This window comes from Chanos chanos, chromosome 7 (assembly GCF_902362185.1).
Source record: "Chanos chanos chromosome 7, fChaCha1.1, whole genome shotgun sequence".
NCBI lineage: Eukaryota > Metazoa > Chordata > Actinopteri > Gonorynchiformes > Chanidae > Chanos > Chanos chanos.
Window position 1 is genome coordinate 15,451,170 of NC_044501.1, and position 21,503 is coordinate 15,472,672.

General features: G+C 37.3%; 1 protein-coding gene across 1 annotated transcript in view; it reads left to right on the plus strand.

The window, feature by feature from the left end:
- The window catches only part of gpc6a (glypican 6a), a 125,421-nt gene that overhangs the window by 86,458 nt on the left and 17,460 nt on the right, over positions 1-21,503 (plus strand). Inside the window, exons 5-6 of the mRNA XM_030779983.1 lie at positions 16,171-16,301; positions 18,467-18,610. Coding sequence (XP_030635843.1) covers positions 16,171-16,301; positions 18,467-18,610 — 275 coding nt within the window. The remainder of the gene's footprint in view (positions 1-16,170; positions 16,302-18,466; positions 18,611-21,503) is intronic.

Here is a 21,503-nt window from a genome sequence, read left to right on the forward strand (position 1 = left end):
TCCTATTTATTTATTTATTTAATTATTCTTATTTGTTCATGTGGAATAACTCAGTCACTGATGTCAGGAGTGACAGATATGACAGTCTACATGCTAGACAGTAAGCTTTTTGACTGACAGACAGCAGTGGATAGGATGAGTTTACTGTGGTTTCTTTAAGAAACACTGCCTCCCATTCTCTATCTGCCTTTCTCTCTCCTTTGGCAGAGCTTACAGCAGGATGATGTGTTTTTCAAAATGAGGGGGCGGCTAGACTCTTCTTCTCTCTCTTCAGTATTATACTATCAGCCAAGTACACACAGTATCCTACCTGTAGAAATCTTCCTATGACTCATACACACACACACACACACACACACACACACACACACACACACATATATATATATATATATATATATATATATATATATATATATAATTTTTTTTTTCTTTTCTTTTAATTTGTTTTATTTTGAGGACAGATTTACCTGTTTTGTATCTTAAACTTTTTTTTTTTTTTTCCCATGATCTCTTATTCTTATGTATGGTTTCATGAGTACATAACAAGTGAAACATTACGGCACATCTGGTGACAGTGTACATTTCATCCACTGCATATTGTGACACTGTCCCTCTCTCTCAGGTCATTAGCAAAGCTACAGTGCTTGGTAGCTTAGTCCCTTTCCACATTCAGTTCAGGATCTCATGCTGAATTTATCTAAATGAATTACCAGCACACACTGTATGGGAGAGTATGTATTTGCTGTAACTTTGGCTGCAGCAGCTGTGCTCTAAGCCATGCCCTCTGACCCTGCTCAGTACTGACTTTGGAAACTTTCAAGTGCTTAAAATTGGGTTTGGAAATGTAGTGCTTTGATTTTGTCTTCAGAAGTGGTAGTGAACTGATCCAGCACATAAAATCATGAGCCAAAATTGACCGTTGTACTGTTTTGCAACGTATCATTTTTTAGCCTGTGCAATGATATTCAGAGGACCCAAAAATCAGATGACGTCAAATATTTATGTCTAAATACTGGTGTCTCCCTGTCACCACCGTGGAACTGAACTGACATTTTCCTTTAATAGTTATTTGATATGATGCAGTTTCTCTCATTGGGCATGTATCTCTTACTGTCCTGGAAAGCCTCTGATTAGCTGTCTCTTCCCTGAGGGATTTGATTTTGGTTTGATAACACTTAAATCCTCTGAAATTGAAGGACTATAAGACTTAATATGAACACACCCAGAAGTTAGTAAAGTGACAGTTACTTTTACAGTATGTTTAGTGTAGATAAGAATATCAAGAGCACAAAGTAAATGCTAGCTGGAGGGAAAGGAGGGTGGGTGTTGTGCCCAATCACAGATCAATGCTAATAACAGATCAGTGCTCGATTGTTGTTGTGACTCTACGAAGTGAATTGTATCTCACTGGCAGAAAATCAAACGCTGTTAGTCAGATCTCCCATCGGCAATCACTGGCATTTTGAGTCAGTGTCAATCAAAGGTGGTTTTCACTTTACTGGGTGTAATTAAAGAAAAAATGCTTTCAGTGTGTTGATGATGAAGACATCATACTGAAGCTTTGAAAACAAACCCAAAGCAGTGCCATTCAGAGAGAAGGGAAATGCTTTGATCATATTCCGCCTGATGGAGCTGCATTGATTCTGCACCCCCAGTCTTTAGGGGTGGGAGGAGGGGGGGGGGGGGGGGGGGAGTGGGGGTACTCAACATTAACTTCATGTTACTTTGGCATAATGTCTTTGTTTGAGATTAGCTTAAAAATGCTGTTCAGTGGTGAATCTAGTCAGTCTAATGTATTACAATTATAAGATTTTTTTCATAAGCTCAAAACTCTTTGAACCTCACTTACTTCTTAAGTTTCATGTATAATTATATAGGTAGTGTATAGTGTGTTGTACAAAGGGTGTTATTGAGACCACTCTCAGTTATGAGGCAGAGAAAATAGTTATAAGATGTGAAGAAACACTCATAATAATTACTGGCAAAATGCTCATTTGGTCAGGTTATGTTAGTCTGCGTTGCCTTTGTGTAGTTAAACCGTAAATATGAAGGCCTTGCTCAGTTAGTGTAGTCTATCAGTATTTTAGACACTTAAATTATAGAGGTGTGATGCTTCACCCTGTTCTCGACACAGTTTGTACATTTGTACTTTGAGGGGCACATACTGGTCTGTATGATAGTTTGGCTTAAAAGTACTGAATGTAGTAGTAGTAGTAGTAGTAGTAGTAGTAGTAGTAGTATTGTTGTTGTTGTTGTTTTTGCTGTTAATACAACCAGCAACAAAGCTCTTCAAAAAATCAAATTGAAATGAAACTAATCTTAAACAGCTTTTATTTCAAGGTTCTTCTTTTAGAAAATATGTGTCAGGAAACTAAACATGAGCATGGGCAACTCTGAACAAATATTAAGGCTCTTATCCATGATTGTGAAATAGTGTCAATGTAAACAACGATACATGTAATTGTAAGGTGCATTTCACTTGACTTTGTAGTTGTGTGCATTTCTTGGTAATAGCTTGAGGTTATTTAGAGCAATTACTGTAATTTCCTTTTTTGGACTGGAGCCATCAAATCAAGTTCAGGATCAACCTAATGCTCATCCATAAACTTTTCTACATACATCGCTAACCCATTTTTATCTGAATTTATCCCCAATGTGTGAATACACCTGGACCATATAGACATTTTAGAATGGTGCTTGATGATTTAATAATAGTTCATATTCATGTATAGTCATATGCACAAATATGTAACAATGAATACTTATATAAGTAAATGTGAGTAGCTATTAGTAGACCTAGAACAACAACAACAAAAAAATTCTTTCTCAGAATAAACCAGTCCACATACCTGAATAAAACTAAATACAACTCTAAATATATTAAGATTTAAAAAGGTTGGGGGGAAACTGACATTTCTGTTTGGTATTGATTAATAGTTGTTATATGAAATTGTATAGTGACACATTTGTTTATTCTGCTCCATTAAGCCTGCTGAATTCACAACGTTTGGGAGTTTTTGAAACTGCCACCTTGATATATGTGACATGGCTGTGGTATAAGTCAAACTGAGATTAAAACTTTGTATCAAGATTTCAAATTATTTGTAGGAACAAAAACATGCAAGCAAACTCTTGCTGCACAAAAGTCCGGCAAGCTTAAACCCTCCAGTTGTACGCTGATCACAGTTGTTCACGATCTAACTGGATATAGGAAGTTTTGTTTTGTTTTTTTTTTTTTGTTTTGTTTTTTTTTTTTCACTTCTTTCAAAATTGTCTTTTATTTGTTTTCAATAAAAGTTGTTTACCTCAACAATGAGGGTGACCTCTCCCTGAAAGAAGAGCAGGAAAACAGGTCTGGAATCTAAAGAAGTCCTAATGTGGACACTGCAGTGTTGGGTCCCATCCATTATTGGCTCCATACCATGGGGCCTTCCTGCTAAATCACTTTATAATGGCTGTTTACTTTCACCTTGCTCTCTCTGGCCCATTTCATTGCAGAGCAAACCTTGGTTAAGCTAACACAAACAACGGTTCTATAATCATTTTATAGGGAGATGCAAACTTTTATAATTATTCTATGTCTTTTATTTATTTATTTATTTATTTTTAAAATAAAACTACATATATTACAGAAAGGTTGTCGATGTACGTTAGCTATATATCTTTGCTTTTGTTTGTTTGTTTGTTGTTTTGTTTTTTGTTTTCCAAAAAAATGAAACTGTCTGAGAAATAGAGGACGAAGGTTACTCATGATCTCATGTTCACATGCAGATAGGAACAAAAGTTAATAAAGATAATACTCTTGTAAGCTGAATTCAATTGATCTGTCTTGTGCCTTTTAAAGGGTTGGTTAGTTGGTTTCCCTCTGTCTTTTTTCCATAACCTCTTAAAGGTGACTTTTTCCTATGTTTTACTATTTTATTCCAGAAGTAGTATAATTATTTCAAGACTGTAAAAAGATAATATATCTAAATCATGGAGTTTTTTTTTTTTTTTTTTAAGAATTTTTATATGAGGGAATCCTTAAAACCCTAAATAACTGCTCTGGTCTAACTAAGCCTTCCAAAATATTTTCTTTTAGACTTTCCACGCACTGACATGTTCCAAGTCTATGTGGCTTTTTCATGAGGAAAATTATTGTTGACTGAAAAGAAAGGTTCAATCAACATGCTTGTGGTGGAAATATGGTTGAAGCACTCTTCCACAACATCAGAAAAAAGCTTCTGGGGGAGATGTAATGGAATGTGCCAGAATAAAAGGCATTCCCCTGTCTTTTTTAGCCAACCCACAACCTGGCAGCAAATGTGCGCCAACATTAAACAGTGCATAGAATGACATACAATTTTCATATTTGGCAGATACTTGTCTTAGTAATAATAATGCTGTAAAGTTTACAGACAGAGAGAAGGAAGTTTTAACATTTCATCCTATATTCGATTACAGGTTTATAAAATGTAACACCCAACACACACATTTTTTTTTTTTTTTTTGCTCAATGTTTTTCATGATACGCTGCTGAGGTATGTGGTCATACCTAATAAACTAATTTAAAATTACCAAGGGACACTACATCTAACCCGATGGTTTACTTTCTCAGCAGACTATAATAGAATCTGTTCAGTGCTAATTTCTCAGAGGAAAAGGACTGCAATATAGTACACCAAAGAAAGGACACCTCATCAGAGTTAATGCTTTGTTGTTATTATTAACAAGAGTAATTAACCTTTATTCACAGTTCCCTCCAGTTGGACTGGATATGCTAATATAGGAATGTCACCTTTTAATTAGCAACTTCATTATGTGGCCCTGGATGTTTTTTTTTCTTTTTTTTTTTTTTCTTTTTTTTATTGGTCTAAATATTAGGGGGAGTTTATAGAGTGAAGCCCCTCTGATCATTGAAAGAATACAAAAAATATTCTAAATACATGGGAATATGGCTTTTTTTTTGTGGCCATAAGTGGTGTGTATGTGTGCATGTGCAGGAAAATACAATTACAGCAGACATTAAGGCCTATGCTCTACGAACATATTTACATATCGCCAGCATTTCTAGAACTTTCTCCTTTGTGTGTTAAACATCATCATCTTCTCAGTGAGGATTACAACCATACTGCTTCATATATTCACCACAGAAGTATGAAACCAGCTGTCCAATTAAAGCTAGAGTTAACATTCCATTTCTGAGAATTTAATTTTCTGCCTCTGCCTGACAGCGGTGCTCTCAATGGATTCATTCTTACGCTTTTGAATGCTGAGGATAAAGTGTGAATGAAGCATAACTGCTAAGTATTCTGTCATTTAAGTCATGAAAAAATGTCATGTGAGATGGGAAAAAATGTAAATATATCAATTTTATCCACTGTATAGTTAACTTGGGATAATTATATCAATTTCAAACAGAATTCTAATCATTTGCTCACTTTGGTGATTCATTTTCACCGCTTAAATGAAAGCAGAGTGTTACTCAGCTATGCTAACTTCACGGAACTGATTATAACGCTTATTTATCTATTTATTTATTTATTTATTTGATAGATATAACCATTTGTGCATCGCTACTGCTGAACTGGTATTTTGTACTGTAATTCAACTCCATTTGTACTTTATTTTCCTTAACCATAACAATAATGTTCTAATTTGATTTCGCACATTTCTTCAGTTATAGACATCAGTGAAAAAACCCTCTAAAATGTGTGTTGTAACAAACGTAGAATGGGCATTTAACACTCATACTTGAAGGGAAACCACATTTCATATATTCTCACAGCTGGCACACCTGAAATCATGTCACACCCAACTTTGATAAGAAATGCATCAGATCACATTTGACAGTGCAGTGCAGATTTATTAGTGAAAATGAAGCAAAATGAATGCTGAAAGATCTAGGGTTGTCGCTGACCAGGACAGTAATGAATACTCGTCCAGAAATGCATCTCTGTAGCTTAAGCATGAAGCAGTAACTAAGCTGCTGTTCAGCTTACATTTCCTTTGACTCGGGTAACTTTCGATCCCATAACACAGCTGGCTTAACTTGTGGTTTTTTGCATCTGTTTAATGTCCACCTCTCTGCAAACAGGTCCTCTACCAATATTTTATTAGCGCTAGAGGAGCTAATTTGGATTAGAGAGGATTTGTTCCTTGGACTGTGTGATGGGTCTCTTTGCAGAATGACTTAGGGACTTTAGCTTGATGCAATGGATTGTTGTGTACTTCTGAGAAAGCAAAATTAAAGGTACACAAAAAAAATCAGTAAGGCAAGATGCCAAACAGCTGCAAAAAATAAAGCTCTGTGTTGATGAATCTGTTGATTTCGGTGAATTTTTCTGAGGCGAAGCAAATGATATGTTACATGACCATCCCTATTTGTTATGTCAAGGCAACATAATTCCGTTCCTGGAGGTCAGGTATTAGGGGATTACCCCAGTCAGCTGCAAATCAAAAAAACAAGCTGTGAGGGTAGCAGTGTGTGTGTGTGTGTGTGTGTGTGTGTTGGGGGAGGGGGGGGGGGGGTAGTGGGGTCCAGGAGCACTATGATAGGTTCAGGACTCACCTTGTCCATTTCTATGAGCTAATGTCTTCAAGAAGATTGCAAATAGTGGACAAAGAGTTTCATTTCATTACCCATTAAGCTACTGAACAGTCAGCTGAACAGTCAAACAGCATAAAATAAGCTCTGATTACTACAGTTATAAGTTCGTAATCTGAAAAAAAAAGAAACAACAACAACAACAAAAACAAAAAAAGAAGAGAAAAGAAAAGAAAAGAAAAGAAAAGAAAAGAAAAGGATAACAAAAAACTAAAAAAACCCCAACAAAAAACAAATTCTATGTTGAGTGTTTACAAATGAATAATACTGTGCCATAAAGTAACACTCTAAAGGCATCAGCTCTTCCAAACTCTTGTTTATACCCTAAATTCTGGAAAAACACAAGCCACATGCCAGCCCTACAGAATGGAGTTTGCCTGACTGGTTTTATCATTTGTATAATTATGTACAAATCATACATTACATTTGTTGGCTTCTTAAATGGCCATGTTTTGCACATATTGACCTGATACACTGACTCCCTTTTCTGTCTGATTGCAAGCTTTACATGAGCATTGGTTAATGAAGACAGTTCCATAATTTTGAGGGACTAATTATTCCTTCAGGGATCCAGCTTCCGCCCACACGCCTCTTTATATGCAAAGACTGACAACAAACAAGCAAGCCCACGATTGCTACCCATTTAAATCTACTGAGAATATTTGGCATTTAATATCACAAGCTTGTGGCCTGTTAAGTGTGGTTTGGGAAACATTTAAAAGATGCAAAATTAAACAACAACAACAACAAAAAATCTGGACTCCATGTCTCTGTGTACGTTACAATTACATAGATACACAGAGTGGAAAGTTCGGTTTATACTCATATCATTATGATGTGCTCATGTTCTAAACTCAAATATCAAATAAAATAAAATAAAATGAAGTTGCAATTTGGGAAATTCACTGAAAATACTTGAACCTACTCCACGGTAACGGTAAACTGGTACCATGCAAATACACTGGTGGTGAGGACAATTCAGTGCAGTTCAAACAAATGAAAGTTTTCTTTTGTGAATAGCGAGAATCTGAAACACTATGTTGTCTCTTAGAGACTTCAGAGTCTTATTTTATGGAAATCTGTCTCAGCTAAGCCTTTTGAGAATTTACACTTTTCAATCAAATTATTTGACGAGTTCTCCTTGAAAGAGGCTACAAAACAGAATATAAAATAACTGGTCCAGTTGTTTGTGAGTGTGTGTGTGTGTGTGTATCCCTCCTTGAAAATGAGACAAAAATCTATTTCTTTTGCCACCAGGGTGAGTGAGATTTGTTGAGACAACTCTTTGGCACTGAGCCCTCCAAAAAACGTATTCCCTCGTTTGCGACATGGATATTGAGAGGATTTTGAAGTACATTTCTCCTGTGGCCTTATGATAATTCATTCTTCATGGAGTACCTTGAAGGATATGCACATGAAATAAAAATGTGTTTCCCTGCTCTTAACTACTAGGTTAGTGGATTTGGGTGGGGGGGGGGGGGGGGGGGTTGATTCAGGGCCCCAAGCATTTCTTCCATGAACTGCTTACATATCTGTCAAGTTTGATTTCAACAGGGAGTAATAGTGTTCCTCTGAATTTGACTGATTGAATCCAACCAAAACACATTTGGCAGAACAAGATCCCTGTGTCTGCCTCAGCCTCTCTCATAAGGCAGCCTTTTTACACCTCCACATTCATTACAGAGTGTGTCAGTGTGTTAGGCCACTATGTTTTGGCTTGTACCTACATATTTAACAAGGCAACCCTTATTCCTTTCCTGACAACTTCTCAGAAGTGCTAAGGAAAAAAGAGAGAGAGAGAGAGAGAGAGAGAGAGAGAGAGAAAGAGAGAAAGCCTATATTTAGAGGAAGGAATCTGCAAGGGTTCTTTTGACAAATCTCTGGCCAGTTATCTGTCAAGCTAATGACAAGCATAGTTATTCAAGGCTGGACCTTATGGAGTGATATATCCTATTTATTCTACTAATGTAAATGATTAAATAAATAAAAAAAAAAATCCTGGGTGAAAACTGACTTTTGATCTTTCTGAAGGTGATGCTTTATTCTGCTGTAGATGATTATGTATCAGCACTAAAACAATGCTCTTCTTTCTTTGGTACTTTCGTGGGAAACTCAGTCCAATTCAAGCCAAGTCACTAATACACAGAACAGAAGCTATGGTGGTGAAGCATTGACTGTCAGTAAATGTATAAAAAAAAAAAAAAAAATACAACAGATGAAAATTAGATTTAAAATGGAAATATAGCATCTATATTAAGACTTGTTCTGCTCCCCTGTGTTTCTGTCTTTATGATTGAAGTTCAATGATTTAACTATTGTACTATGTTGTTAATGAGTTGAGAGCCTTGGAATATGGCTTGTTCAGGCTTCATCAACACAATGACGTCGTCTGCTCAGTCTGATTCTGTCATTCCCCCTTCGGTTATTTACGTCCATAGACCAATCCAGTTTTTTTTTTTTTTTCATTGAATCAGGGCAATATACACCAATGTTGATTGACACTCTCTGGAGATTCCAACAATCTGCTCACTCCTCACAAATGAAAGCCATCAATTGAGCCTGTGGCAGGCACCCTAAACCTGTTGACCAGGGTTTGCAGCAGTTGTGGAGCAAAGCAAAACCCTGGCATTGAACACCTACCTACCATGTAATCCCTCTGAGGATGGCTGACCTGCCTTGACCTCTGTGTTATCAGTTGCCCAGAGCAACGTGTTTTTTTTTTTTTCACACCGTGTGCTATTTCATATTTTACTCACTGCCTTAAGGGAAATATAGTTTAACCTTGATGGCTATGACCTGCAGTTCTATTTTGCCATAATAAGTAAACTGAAGAAAAGTCTGAAAAAAAAATGTTAGACTTTTCCCTGACGTGGATAAAATAAGAAGAAATTATCAGGAAATTATAGAGGTGAAACAGTAGCATTTTGAAACCTACGCTGATTATTAAATCTTTAATAATGAATTTTTCAGGGAAGAGAAAGGAGATGAAAGGAATTTGGAAAAGAAATACAGGAAAAAAATACTATTATTGCAGTAGATTGTTGGCCCTCTGACAGAAATGATGAATGTAAGAGAACATATGACTCATTAAGGCTACATTATTAATCAATGACCTTCTGTTGGCACATTTAGACTTCCTCCAAATGTAAATTTGTCTGGCAAACTGTATTTGAGTGAAGAGAGATCACCTCTCAGTTTGCCTCTCTGTAGTTGTCTCCCAACCCCTTTTGTGCTTAAATATTCATCTAGTAAAATTGAACATTTGAAGCTTAATTGATAGTCGATATAGTTATTTCATGAGGCATTTTTTTCCCCATTTTTAATGTACAAGACAGAGATGCAAATTCCCTCTCCTTCTCTTTATTCTGTACACTTATGACCTGGTCTCAGCAAGAGTTTTCAGAGCGACACACTCCAACCATTGACCAGACTGGATCCGAGATGCTCTTGTGTTTCTGAAGGCTGGGTGGTCCTTCTTATCATCTTCATTATTGACCAAACAAATGTGCTGTGGACCAGCTGACCTGCAATAAAGTCCAGCATGACTTCTCCCCAAAAGTTCATTATTGCTGGTAGTAATTTCAGTAAAACTTTAACTTTAATCATAGACTAAAAACTGCGGTGGCGTGTTGTGCCCTTTGATTCTCTTCATTTCTTGTGCATGTCAGTATTATTTGCATTTAGAGAAACAGCATGACTAAATTAGTGGGGCAAGTTATCACAGCAAAAACGAATTACATCCATTAGTCTTTGATAAATCAGGCCTTTAATTCAAGTGAACACATATAGCCTACAGCTTTTTAAGGATTAATACTTAACCCATCTCCACTGTATCTACAGCATTCTAGGATATAATCATATAAAGCATAAGAGTCGAAATTAAAGAAAATCGTATTTCTAAAAGCATGTGGAGCTGAATTATAATTTATAAAATACATTTTATTTGAACTTATTTTCTCATGTGACAAGCTATGTTGTTTTTTTACCTTCTCTCATTTTCAAACCATAGGCTACAACACTTTGGATTGGGTGGGCCAGATGTCAATTAGGGTGGCACTGGCCCACCCTGGCCCTTATGTGGCCTCGCCCCTAGTGCCAGTTTACCTGAAAGGCAGAAGGCACTGGGCTCCAAGCAGCAGCAGAACTGGAAGAATTTACAGGATATAATATGAATAGCCTACTCAGTTTAAATGACCAAGAGTTGTCTTCAAATGCATAGGCCTATGAATTATTGCATTGCTTGAAATAGGATAAAAAAAGAATAGATCAGAATGAATGACAAAATGCTTCTAAATGATGCAAAAAACATAACAATATTTTAGCAGGTTACAGCAGATCAGCGGCTCATCATATTGTCAGACGATGGAGCCGGCTATGCTAAGCAAAGTTGTTTGGAATGTGTGACCAAATCCCAGACGGATACCAGTGGGAGGCATCATGTGTCTCTCCAAAACCCAGATTTGCCCAGAGCAATATAAAGACATAAACACCATATCCTACATAAATTATATTTGTCATGTTCTAAAATGTCTAACTGTAGTTTTAAGTTTTAACTGATAGGTATTACGCTACTTTTTCCCACTCCTCAAGCACATTGCCTTTGAGCGGATTTAAGACTTTTTTTTCCCCTTTGCCCATCTTTGAGATATTTGGCTGAAAAATGTGCGACCTCAAGTTTATATTGATAGCGCTGACGTTAAATATATGCATTTTCAACTTTGTTTGTGTCTTTGTTCGTTTGTTTGTTTCTGCTTTTTGCATTTTCCTCCTTTTTCATTCAATTTAGTCATGGCTAATTCCCTTGCTTCTCTTTCCCCACAATTCGCACAACCCCTATGTAAGCTATGGAGGGTTTGAGACTACCACATGTCCCCTCTGACACACAAGGAGTCGCTGACTGCTTCTTTTCACCAGAGGGCTTCTCCTACGTGTGCGTGGAGGTTCACGTTACGCTCCTCAGATCTGCCCACAGCTAATCTGGTGCCCTGACCAATCGCTGTTTCAGAGATGGGGATTTGATCCTCTACAAGCATCCCACCTGTGAACACTGCCAATTGTGTTCATACTGACGCCCAGCCAAGCCAGAAACACCGTAGAGACCTCGATTTGAAGTCAGGACTAGAAGTGGGCTTTTCTGTGGTGCCCTCCCAAACACCAGCTTTTTTTATACATTCTTTTTTTTAATACATAATGTTTCATTAAGCACACAGTAGACGGTTTTTTTTCACACACATTCTTTTATCTGCTGGTTTACAGTCCCCAAATGTAGATAGTTGACATGCTAATGTTGATGGTTGGTATGTCTATATGGATAGAGAATTTACTGGTTTTTGGAAGGGAGAGGTGTCCAGGTTTTCTGTTTCTCCAGAGTCCCTAAATTAAGGGAATAGTGGTGATGTTACACATGTGTTACATATTTTATATTTTTGGTTAGGCTTCTGGTTGTCCAACTAATGGGTTAAGGCTACTATTGTTCAGCTATGAGATATTTTTCAAAGCTTTTCAGTTTTATGACTGGGTTAACAACTGCATGATATATGAAAACTATCAGTGGCAATGGATTTACATCTAAAAATAGGCCTTTCTTTTTATTTTGAATCACTTCCAGTTTAAACCCCACCCACTTCTGTATTCTATCTGAAAACAAATCCAAATTGTTTTATAGTCCCCACAAATATAGATACAGATAAAAATAGTGGCCCTGGTACACATTTTTAGCTAGTATATCTGATAGGAAAATGGAGTGTAAACTCAACTGTTTCATTTCATTGCAGGCAGCTACATTACAGCTATTTACACAGCCTTGTACAATGTCATAACGTGACTTTAAATTCCAAATGTACATATAACCAAAAATTTCATGGTAGGCACATTAAACTTCAGAGTTTCAGAGTTTTTTCCTAAATGTCAGGGAAAAAAATCAAATTTTTAGCCCTGCATTTGATTTTTTTTTTTTTTTTTTTTTTTTTCCTGTTTAGTTTTTTTTTTTTTTTTTTTTTTCCGTGACATTGCTCACGATTGCAATATAGCACCCTCCAAGCTTTAATTGCTTTTCAGGTTTGTGTGCCAGTCCATTTACTGTTTTTGCCCTGCAGTTGCACGGTCACCCCAGAGATACTCTCCAACCCCACTCTTAACACTAATTGACTATCAGCTCCTAAATCTTTGGCTGACTCTCACCTTTCTGTTTTCTGTAATGAAACAAGGAAGCCCTGGCCTACCTCCTCTACGGTATCTGCCGGCTTTATAACTTCTGTTGATAGACGAGTCAGGACCTAATGAAAAGATCAAATCCCTTTTTTCTTAACTCATTTTTTTTAAGTGAATGCCCTTCCACCAATCAATAGCATCATCCTATCTCGGGTAATAGGGTCCACAGGAGCACAAATTAATAACACGTGATTTTTAACGATGAAACGATGGAATCGGTGAATCATCTATCTTTTTCAATCGATTTGCGCCAAAGTCCATACAGAGTAATTTGGTCTACAGGAGAGAAAATGGCTCAGATGTGCTTTACTTTTTTCCTGTCTTTGTCCTTGGAGGTTGCTTCCCAATATCACTTTGCTGGCACAGAATTCGCCTGTGTCGCAGACAAGAATAGGATGTGATAATGAAATCTACAGCCTTTTGATAGAGTGAAGAGAAGGAGAGAGAGAGAGAGAGAGAGAAGAGAGAGAGAGAGAGAGAGAGAGAGAGAGAAGAGAGAGAGAGAGAGAGAGAGAGAGAGAGAGAAGCAAAGAAGTAAAGAAAGAAACAGCTGTTTCAAGTTTTAGCACAAGTCATGAAGTTTTACTCTGAAATATATTATGTTGTCCAGTAGATGTAATCAACTTGGCAAAACGATCTGTTCTTTTCAAGTTTCTGTCTAGGTGACTTCCAGAATGAATGAAGTGCCAATGTAAAGTGTCCAAATAGGGCATTGAGCCCTGATGGCACATCAGAACAGCTTCAGTACACCTTTTCATAGATTCTTCATAACTGTAAGTGTCCATAACTCTTTTGGAACGATATGGTGCCATTCCCAGATTTAAAAAAAGAAAAAAAAAAAAAAAAACATTATTTGATGTTGTTTGCAATGGAAAACCCTATTGCTGTTCCAAAATCTTTCATAACTGAGTGACATTGCTGTGGTTTACTTCATTTCCATACTCATCAAACCAGTTTAACCACTATGGACCCCTCAAACCATTCTGAAACTTAATCTTTATGTCAGATTTACAGTATTACTAAGTCACTGTTCCTCATCCTCATCCTTGAAGGTCTAGCCAAGTACATCGCAAGAATTATTTCTCTTAAAGTCACTTGGATGCTCTTCTTGCTATGGAGACCGAAATACAAAATAACGGGTGGCTAGACCAGTCCAATATTTGTGTGCATAACCATAGGCATTTTTTTAAATTAACCATACCTGTGTGGACAAAATTGCTTTCAGTATACCATGTATCCCTCCATTCCTCAGAAATTTCCATTATTTTGGCAGTTATCTGTAGTTAACCGACTCTATAATTAAGAATTCAACACCAGTTTCTATATGTGGCATTCATTAATAAATTATCAAAGACTGTGAAAAGGAATATCTTGGCTTGATCTGATTTTCTTCTCTTCCTCCTTCCCAGAGCAGCACCTCTGTGTATCAGATATTACCATATCAGTGTACTGCAGGAAATGAAGATTCTATGGTCATATTGCTTAAGAACAAGTCACGATCTTATAGAACCTTACAAGAATTCTGAATTAACTCTATACACATCGTACAGATTTTCCTTAACAAGAATGAACATCGTTTAACTTGTCTTTAAATAACTGTTTATTTAACACACTCATCATATAGCTTAGCCCTAGACTTGTTCAAGATCTATTCTGAGACACAGTAATTTCACTCTAAGAATAGCAACAGATTTTTTTTTTTATTTTTCATTCTGGTTCTTCTGAAATATTATATTACTTAATTGGAGAAAAGAAAAAAAAAAACATGCAGGGATGGACCAACACGTTGAGTTTCATTCAGTTCATTTGAAGCTGCTTTACATACTAAGTAGTCAGCAATGTACCATATAGTATATGAATACACTCTATAACTTCATCTGATGTTTGCAGGACATGTGCAAAGTGATGCGTGTAATCACGTTTAAGATTGTGCAATATGCTGAGCTGGCCTCACTTATATGAGAGATGCTGACCATCCATATTGGATGTCCCAGACTCCATACTTCCCCTTTATATAGTAAGGATTTTTTTTTTTTTTTGAGTACTGGTAGAAGGCTTCTGCAATAGCACGCTGCAGCAGAAAACTTATGAAATAGGATCCTCCTTGTGGGGCACTTTCTAAGGTATATTGCTTTTTAGATGGTTGTTGGCAAAATCAGTAAAAGTACTATAAAGCATATTGGCTCACTTACCATGTCTAGCCTTTAAAGATTTTCATTTATTTATTTATTTATTGTTCTGGCACAGAGCTTTTTCGTGTGTTCCTTACTGCACACGTATTTTTAATTAAGATCAACATTCCACCTATATTCCATTGACTTTAACCCCTTTAGAGTCATTACAGCAATTCTCCCGTTTATGTCCAGCTACATCCACAAACAAGTTAGCATATTACTCTTCGAATTCTGACATGCCGTTTTATGTAGATGGCAGCTATTTTGTCGCCTCTTTGATAGCAAGCTTGGAGACAGACTCATTTAAATTGTGGTTGGTTTGTGGGAGGTTAGTGGTTGGGAAACTCCAGAATGTGATATTAAAATGTCAAGGGAGACAATTACGACTTTATGACCAAATGGTTTTTGATAGTGTTTCCCTTTCCTCCTTTCACTGACTTTCTCTTTGTTTAATGAGAAAGAGGCCCTAGATAATCAGTTTGGAATAAGATCCATTTGCTTCACAAAGTACAATGCAGCCTTTCCCTGTTCCTCATTTGTCAAAGGGACAATGTTGAAGGATGTTGGTGCAGCTCATTAATTCGTTTTGATTCATTCATTTTGATGAGGTGAATGAGCCAGTGCCTGAGAATATATGCATAGCATGAGATGTACTGGGTAATAGGTCATTTAGTGCCCTGAAAAGGGAGGTGAGGCGCTTATGATCGGTGCTTCTTTATAGCAGTCTCTCTTCATGCAAATAAGGTTTCAGGATGCGCACACTTTAATTAGCACCAGGCAACAGCTTGTTTGGCATTGTCAAGTTGTCAAAAACCATTCTAGGAACAGTTTTCATTTATGTGTATCCACTGTGACTGATTGTTTTTGAGTATCTGAGTGTTTGCAAGTTAAGCAACTGGAGAGGAGTGGCTGAGGGAATTAGACTGTGAGAATCAATGCATTTTCTCATGATCTGAAGCTTTGAAAAGAAACCAGATGTGTCTGAATGAAAAAAAGAAACAATTATAATGCCAAAGGTATCTGAGAAACAGTGTTAAGGCATTCTATCCCAAAGTAATACTAAGTGGTGCAGAACTTGTGGTGTGTGTGTGTGTGTGTGTGTGTGTGTGTGTGTGTGTGTGTGTGTGTGCGCGTGTGTTGGGGGAGGGGGCGAGCAGGAGTCAACTGTTTCCAACTCTTCTTATTCTGTTGTGACAGATGCCATGTTGCTGGTGGCAGAGAGGCTGGAGGGCCCATTCAACATTGAGGCTGTGATGGAGCCTATTGACGTCAAGATCTCCGAGGCTATCATGACTATGCAGGACAATAGTATGCAGGTCTCAGCCAAGGTAAAGTAGATGCACAAACCCATATAAGTCTATTATTTTAAAAGAAAAGAAAAAAAATCTAAACAAAGTGTATTGTATAATATGCCTCCACAACTACAAAAGCTCCACCTAACTTATGTGTTACTGTCTTAAGGTACAGTGTAACTTCACTATAGTTACATATTGTTTAGCTGCACTCTAGCACTACATGCATAATGATGCCCTATAACAATATGTATGTGTTTAGATTGTATTCTCATAGCACATGTTAATAATTTCTCTGAAATCATACTTGTCAAGTTACTTGAAACCAGGTCGTCCATATAATGGTCCAGAGCATCATCAGTATACAGTTGTTAGGAAATGGAAGGCTATTACCGGTTAAGTTTTCTCTCCTGGTACCCAGAAAAGGAAATAGCCACTCAGTTTCTTATTAAGATTAATGTAATCAAGGGTTTCTTTGAGCTTGACCTTACTATTATTACCAAGGCTGAAATGTATTAAAAAGGCAGGAAAATTCTGTGGAGCCAGCACAGTTGGAACCTCTCCAAAACTGTGTGACTCCAGACCTCAGCTCTCTATTACAGACAGTGCAATATCAAACCTTCTTAGAGATAAAGAAATTCAAATTTGACTCTGCAATCTGGATTGTGATGGGTTGAAGATAACCTTGTTTCTAAAGTGTACTTTTGTGTAGGAGGAAGGATTTCCAGTCTTTTCAGTATCATTAGGCATAGGAGCAATAGCTTAGCATGACTACCCTGATTATGTTGATCAAGAATACACGTTTCAAAAGACCATAAGTACTACAGTCATAAAATGGAGACATTTGTGTAATTGGAAATAATGGCCTAGTTTTATGAGACATCACATAAAATGACGTTTAGCTCAGTGAGAAGTAGTTGAAATCACTCTCTTTATGTTCGTTTTAAGATGTAAGAATAACCTAGAGCTATCCGTATAACCTCGGTTTAGCTGTATATCGCCCTAAGCAATTTCTGTCATTCACTGCGGTCAAAACGACAAAGTTTTCAATATGGCTGTCTTATTCATGCAGCCGTATACAGTCAAGCTTTAGTACTCAGAAGAGATACAAACCTCTTGACATTACTTCGAAAACACATCCATACATTTTTCATTTTAGCCATAATGGCTAGGGAAATATGCAAGACTGTGACACATCTCATAAACCGACAGTTCTGAAGGCTTTTTCAGGTAAAGTGAAAAGGCAGCTTTCCTCAGGAAAATGACTTAAATGTCCCTTATGGAGGTCCACATGGAGGTCAGTGTAAATGTGCAATGAGCTGCAGTCAACATTCAACCCAAAAGATACTGAAGAATTTCTCACAAATGTTGCATTTTAGTTTTAGACTATCCATGAAAACTACACAAAACTATTTACTGATCATTTCTGATGCTTGAGCACTGAAGCTTTTTCTTTTTTTTCCTTTTTTTTTTTTTCAGGTTTGTTGAAATAACTATGCAATTATTCACAATTAAAACATATTGAAATGATTTAATCTGAATGTTCATAATTCAGAGTTTGAACATAACCAATTCATCTCATCAAATTTACACTGTTAATTATGAACACAGATTTGGGATGGTGTACTTCAGAAGGTTAAAACAGGGTACATTTCACTCTTTCAGTATTCAGATAAAAACATCTCAAAGCTACAATGTTCAGAGCCCTTGAAATTAGATTGTGTTCTCTGTGTTGTGGACTCACATTGGCGTTTCCATTTGCTGCTGGTTTATTTATTTGTCTATTAGCTCCATACAACAGCAACCAGCCAGTCGGAAGAACGTGGCTGAATAATGTATTTGGAACGCCAGTGCTTAAAGGATTCTTCCTTGCCTGGACATTCTTTGGAATGGCAAAGAATTTGAATTAAAATTAGAAGAATTTTCAGATATAGTTAAAGACAAAGACCAAGTTTTGTCTCTTCTCAATTGTAAGATTTAAACTGAAAACTACCTGTTCTTGTATTTGAGCCGAAGGTATTTGGGATACTTTATCGTTTGAGTTAAGAATAAAAATCTAGAAAAACAGGGATGCCAGAATCATGCATACTAGACTCATGCTTGCTTTCTCACCTTTCATTTAAAAAGAAAAAAAAATCCAATAAACCAAAGTTTTTATGGTCTAACCACACAAACTGATGCACTTCTGGTCATAATTATAGGTGTTTCAGGGATGCGGTCATCCCAAACCAGCCGGAATGGGTAGGTCTGCCCGTGGTATCTCAGACGTGTTCAATGCCCGCTTCCGGCCCTATAACCCAGAGGAGAGGCCCACCACAGCCGCTGGCACCAGTTTAGAAAGGCTGGTAAGTAGGTAGCAAATGGGTCACAGTGGGAATATGATGAATACTATGGCTTTTTGGGTTAAATGTCCTGGAAACTGTTTTGTTATGTTTTTACATCGATATGGTTTTGCTCCCTAAGTGGATTGTCCAACTTCTGTGGTAATACCAAATGTAGACTGCACAAATATGCAGTCCGTCCATTTGAAACTGCTCCTCTGACACAGTGTAGTAGGCTAAATATGTAAATACTAACTAAAGGATTAAAGACACTGCATAAAGCTGTCAAAGAGACATCACAATACTTTACTGCCTGTTAGAGACAATAGATTGTGCGATACAGTTGATTATGCACAATGAATTAGATGTTGTAAACAATAGAAAGTTTTGACACTTTGATCATTTTATTTTTGTGTTATTTCATTCGTATTTCTTTCAAGAGGAATAAAGACTTAGCGATGGCCTATCACCTTTTGAGTTTGATACTGTAGTGATATAATAATCAGAAAAGGGTAGAGGGTTAGTCAAGTGAAGATTCAGCTGAAATACTGTTTTACTCACTGGTACATGGTATCCTCATTTTTTTTTTTTTTTACTTCATGGATTGAACCATAAAAAATAAGGTGATAAAAGTGTGTAACTTCAAAGGAGGACGAGCAAGATCCTTTCTCTCTCTCTCTCTCTCTCTCTCTCCCTCTCACTGCATATGTCAGGATCCAGTTATGTGTAATCTGAGCAGTTTACAAGCACATGGAAAACTTACAACATTTAGTTCATATCTTGAACGTTTGTAAGTACGGATGATATTTGCCAGTCTGCTCTGTGAGCGATTCATCTGAAATTAACTTGCACGGATTATAGTGGAGATGAATGACAGTAAAAGAAATGTTGATTAAGGAGACTGCATTTAGGAACCTTGCATATGGTTTCTGTTGCAGATAGCGAGAGGAAAGGAATTGAATATCTTAGCAGTGCCATTCATCAAATGTAATAGTACATATTGCTTTCTTGTCTAATGCATATATTTATATCTGTCATGCTCACACAAGGTATATTTATGTCTCTCTCTACATCTCTCTCTCTCTCTCTCTCTCCTACTTTTTTTCATCTATCTACCCTTTCAATGAAATTCTCTCTTTTTCTCTGTTTTGCTACTGCTTCCCAGAGGATTGTCTGGAGGACAATGCAACACAGCGTAAGATGTCCAATCCCCCTCTTGTTTTACCTGGGTCATTTGTCTTGTGGCTTTCTCTCTCTCTCTCTCTCTCTCTCTCTCTCTCTCTCTCTCTCTCTCTCTCTCTCTCACTCTCTTCTCTCTCTCTCTCTCTCTCTCTCTCTCTCTTTCTCTCTCTCTCTCTCTCTCTCTCTCTTTGTCTCTGTCTCTTTTTTCATGCACTTCATGAGTCTCGGCAAGCTCTTCATGTGATTTGGATGAGAGATGAGCATGCTGTTGACTTGGATGGCTGTTTGAGTCATGCGTTTGGAGACGCTTTGTGAGAGGGTCACCTTTTCGTTAATGCTCTCTGTTGAATATATATGGGATGGCACTAGAGTGCTGGGACGAAAAAAAAAAAAAATCAGACATAAGACAGACATAATCCTCTGACGTACACTCACACACATCCAACTGGCTGTGCTGGCATTTATATTAAAGCAGATTATGACTGCTTGTTTTTGCCCTGATTTTTTGATTACCAATACTCTGATATAGACAAATCAAACCAGTGACATCACTCATGGGAATTAATGTTATGTTCTCAACCAGTTACATCAATACGGTGTACAATTTAAAGCATATGCATTATGACGTGAGCCATATTGTTCGCTCTAAAATTCACTTTTCTGTATCCTTCTACCCCCACTTACCTGAGCAACAGTCCAGTGTTTCGTCGTGACAGAAACATTCCCTTGGCTTTACCACAGTCAATTAGACAAGCCTTTGCTTCAGCTGATGCCATGCACACTTTTTCCTGTGTTCTCCAGGTGAATGGAACAGTCTCTGTAGCACACTGCAAGGTAAACAGTGTTAGCTGTGTGTCAAGCAGAGAGCCGATTCCTCTTGTCAGGTGGCCCCTGTTGAGATGCACTCAGTGTGGTAAAAGCTGTTCCCACCCAAGCCCGCCATGAGACCTCCACAGTCTTGGCTAATGGAGAGAAAGCCCAGCGGATAGACGGGAGAGCTAAAGTAGAGCCATGGCAACTTTGCATGTATCTGGAACTGAATTCAGGACACCAGTGTCTGTGACTCATTTCATTAGCCACCCATAAAATCATAGATCATCTGTCTGTTCCACTAAAGATCACAGGAACCAAGCAGATTAGCTCAGGGTTCAGGTACATGGATTTTTTTTTTTTCTTTCCTCTGCCTCTTGAAAGGTGATTTGAGGGTCTGTTCATTTCTTTCTCTCGTAAATGATGTTTTAAAGGTTAACCAGCCTGGCTATACAAGAATTACAAATGTTCAAAAAGTTTGATGGCCTTCTAAGTCCACATATTCATTGAAACATTTCAAACAAAACCAATTCTTTTCTGTTACAACATTTGGGTATCATGGGTACCTTCAAGGTCATATTTGGCAATAATGCATCCAGCATATTGTTCAGAAATCCAATTTATTTTTATTATTCTGTGCATGACTGGTATTATAAAGGAGCTGTAGGTGCTAACCTTGAAAATCAAAATTGAATGGTGGAGGAATTCAATGGATTTTGTGATGATTTCAGACATGCAAACAGCATATACTGAAACAAGGATGTACAGCACATAATAGTTCCAGCTTTGATGCCACATATGGATGAAACTTGCTCTCTATTCAGCATCAGATATGATGTTTGCTGTTTCTACTTTGCTGACTTCAAGGAAGATTTTGCTTTCCATTTTCTTGTAGTTAAAAAAAGGGCCAAACTTTGCTGTTCGC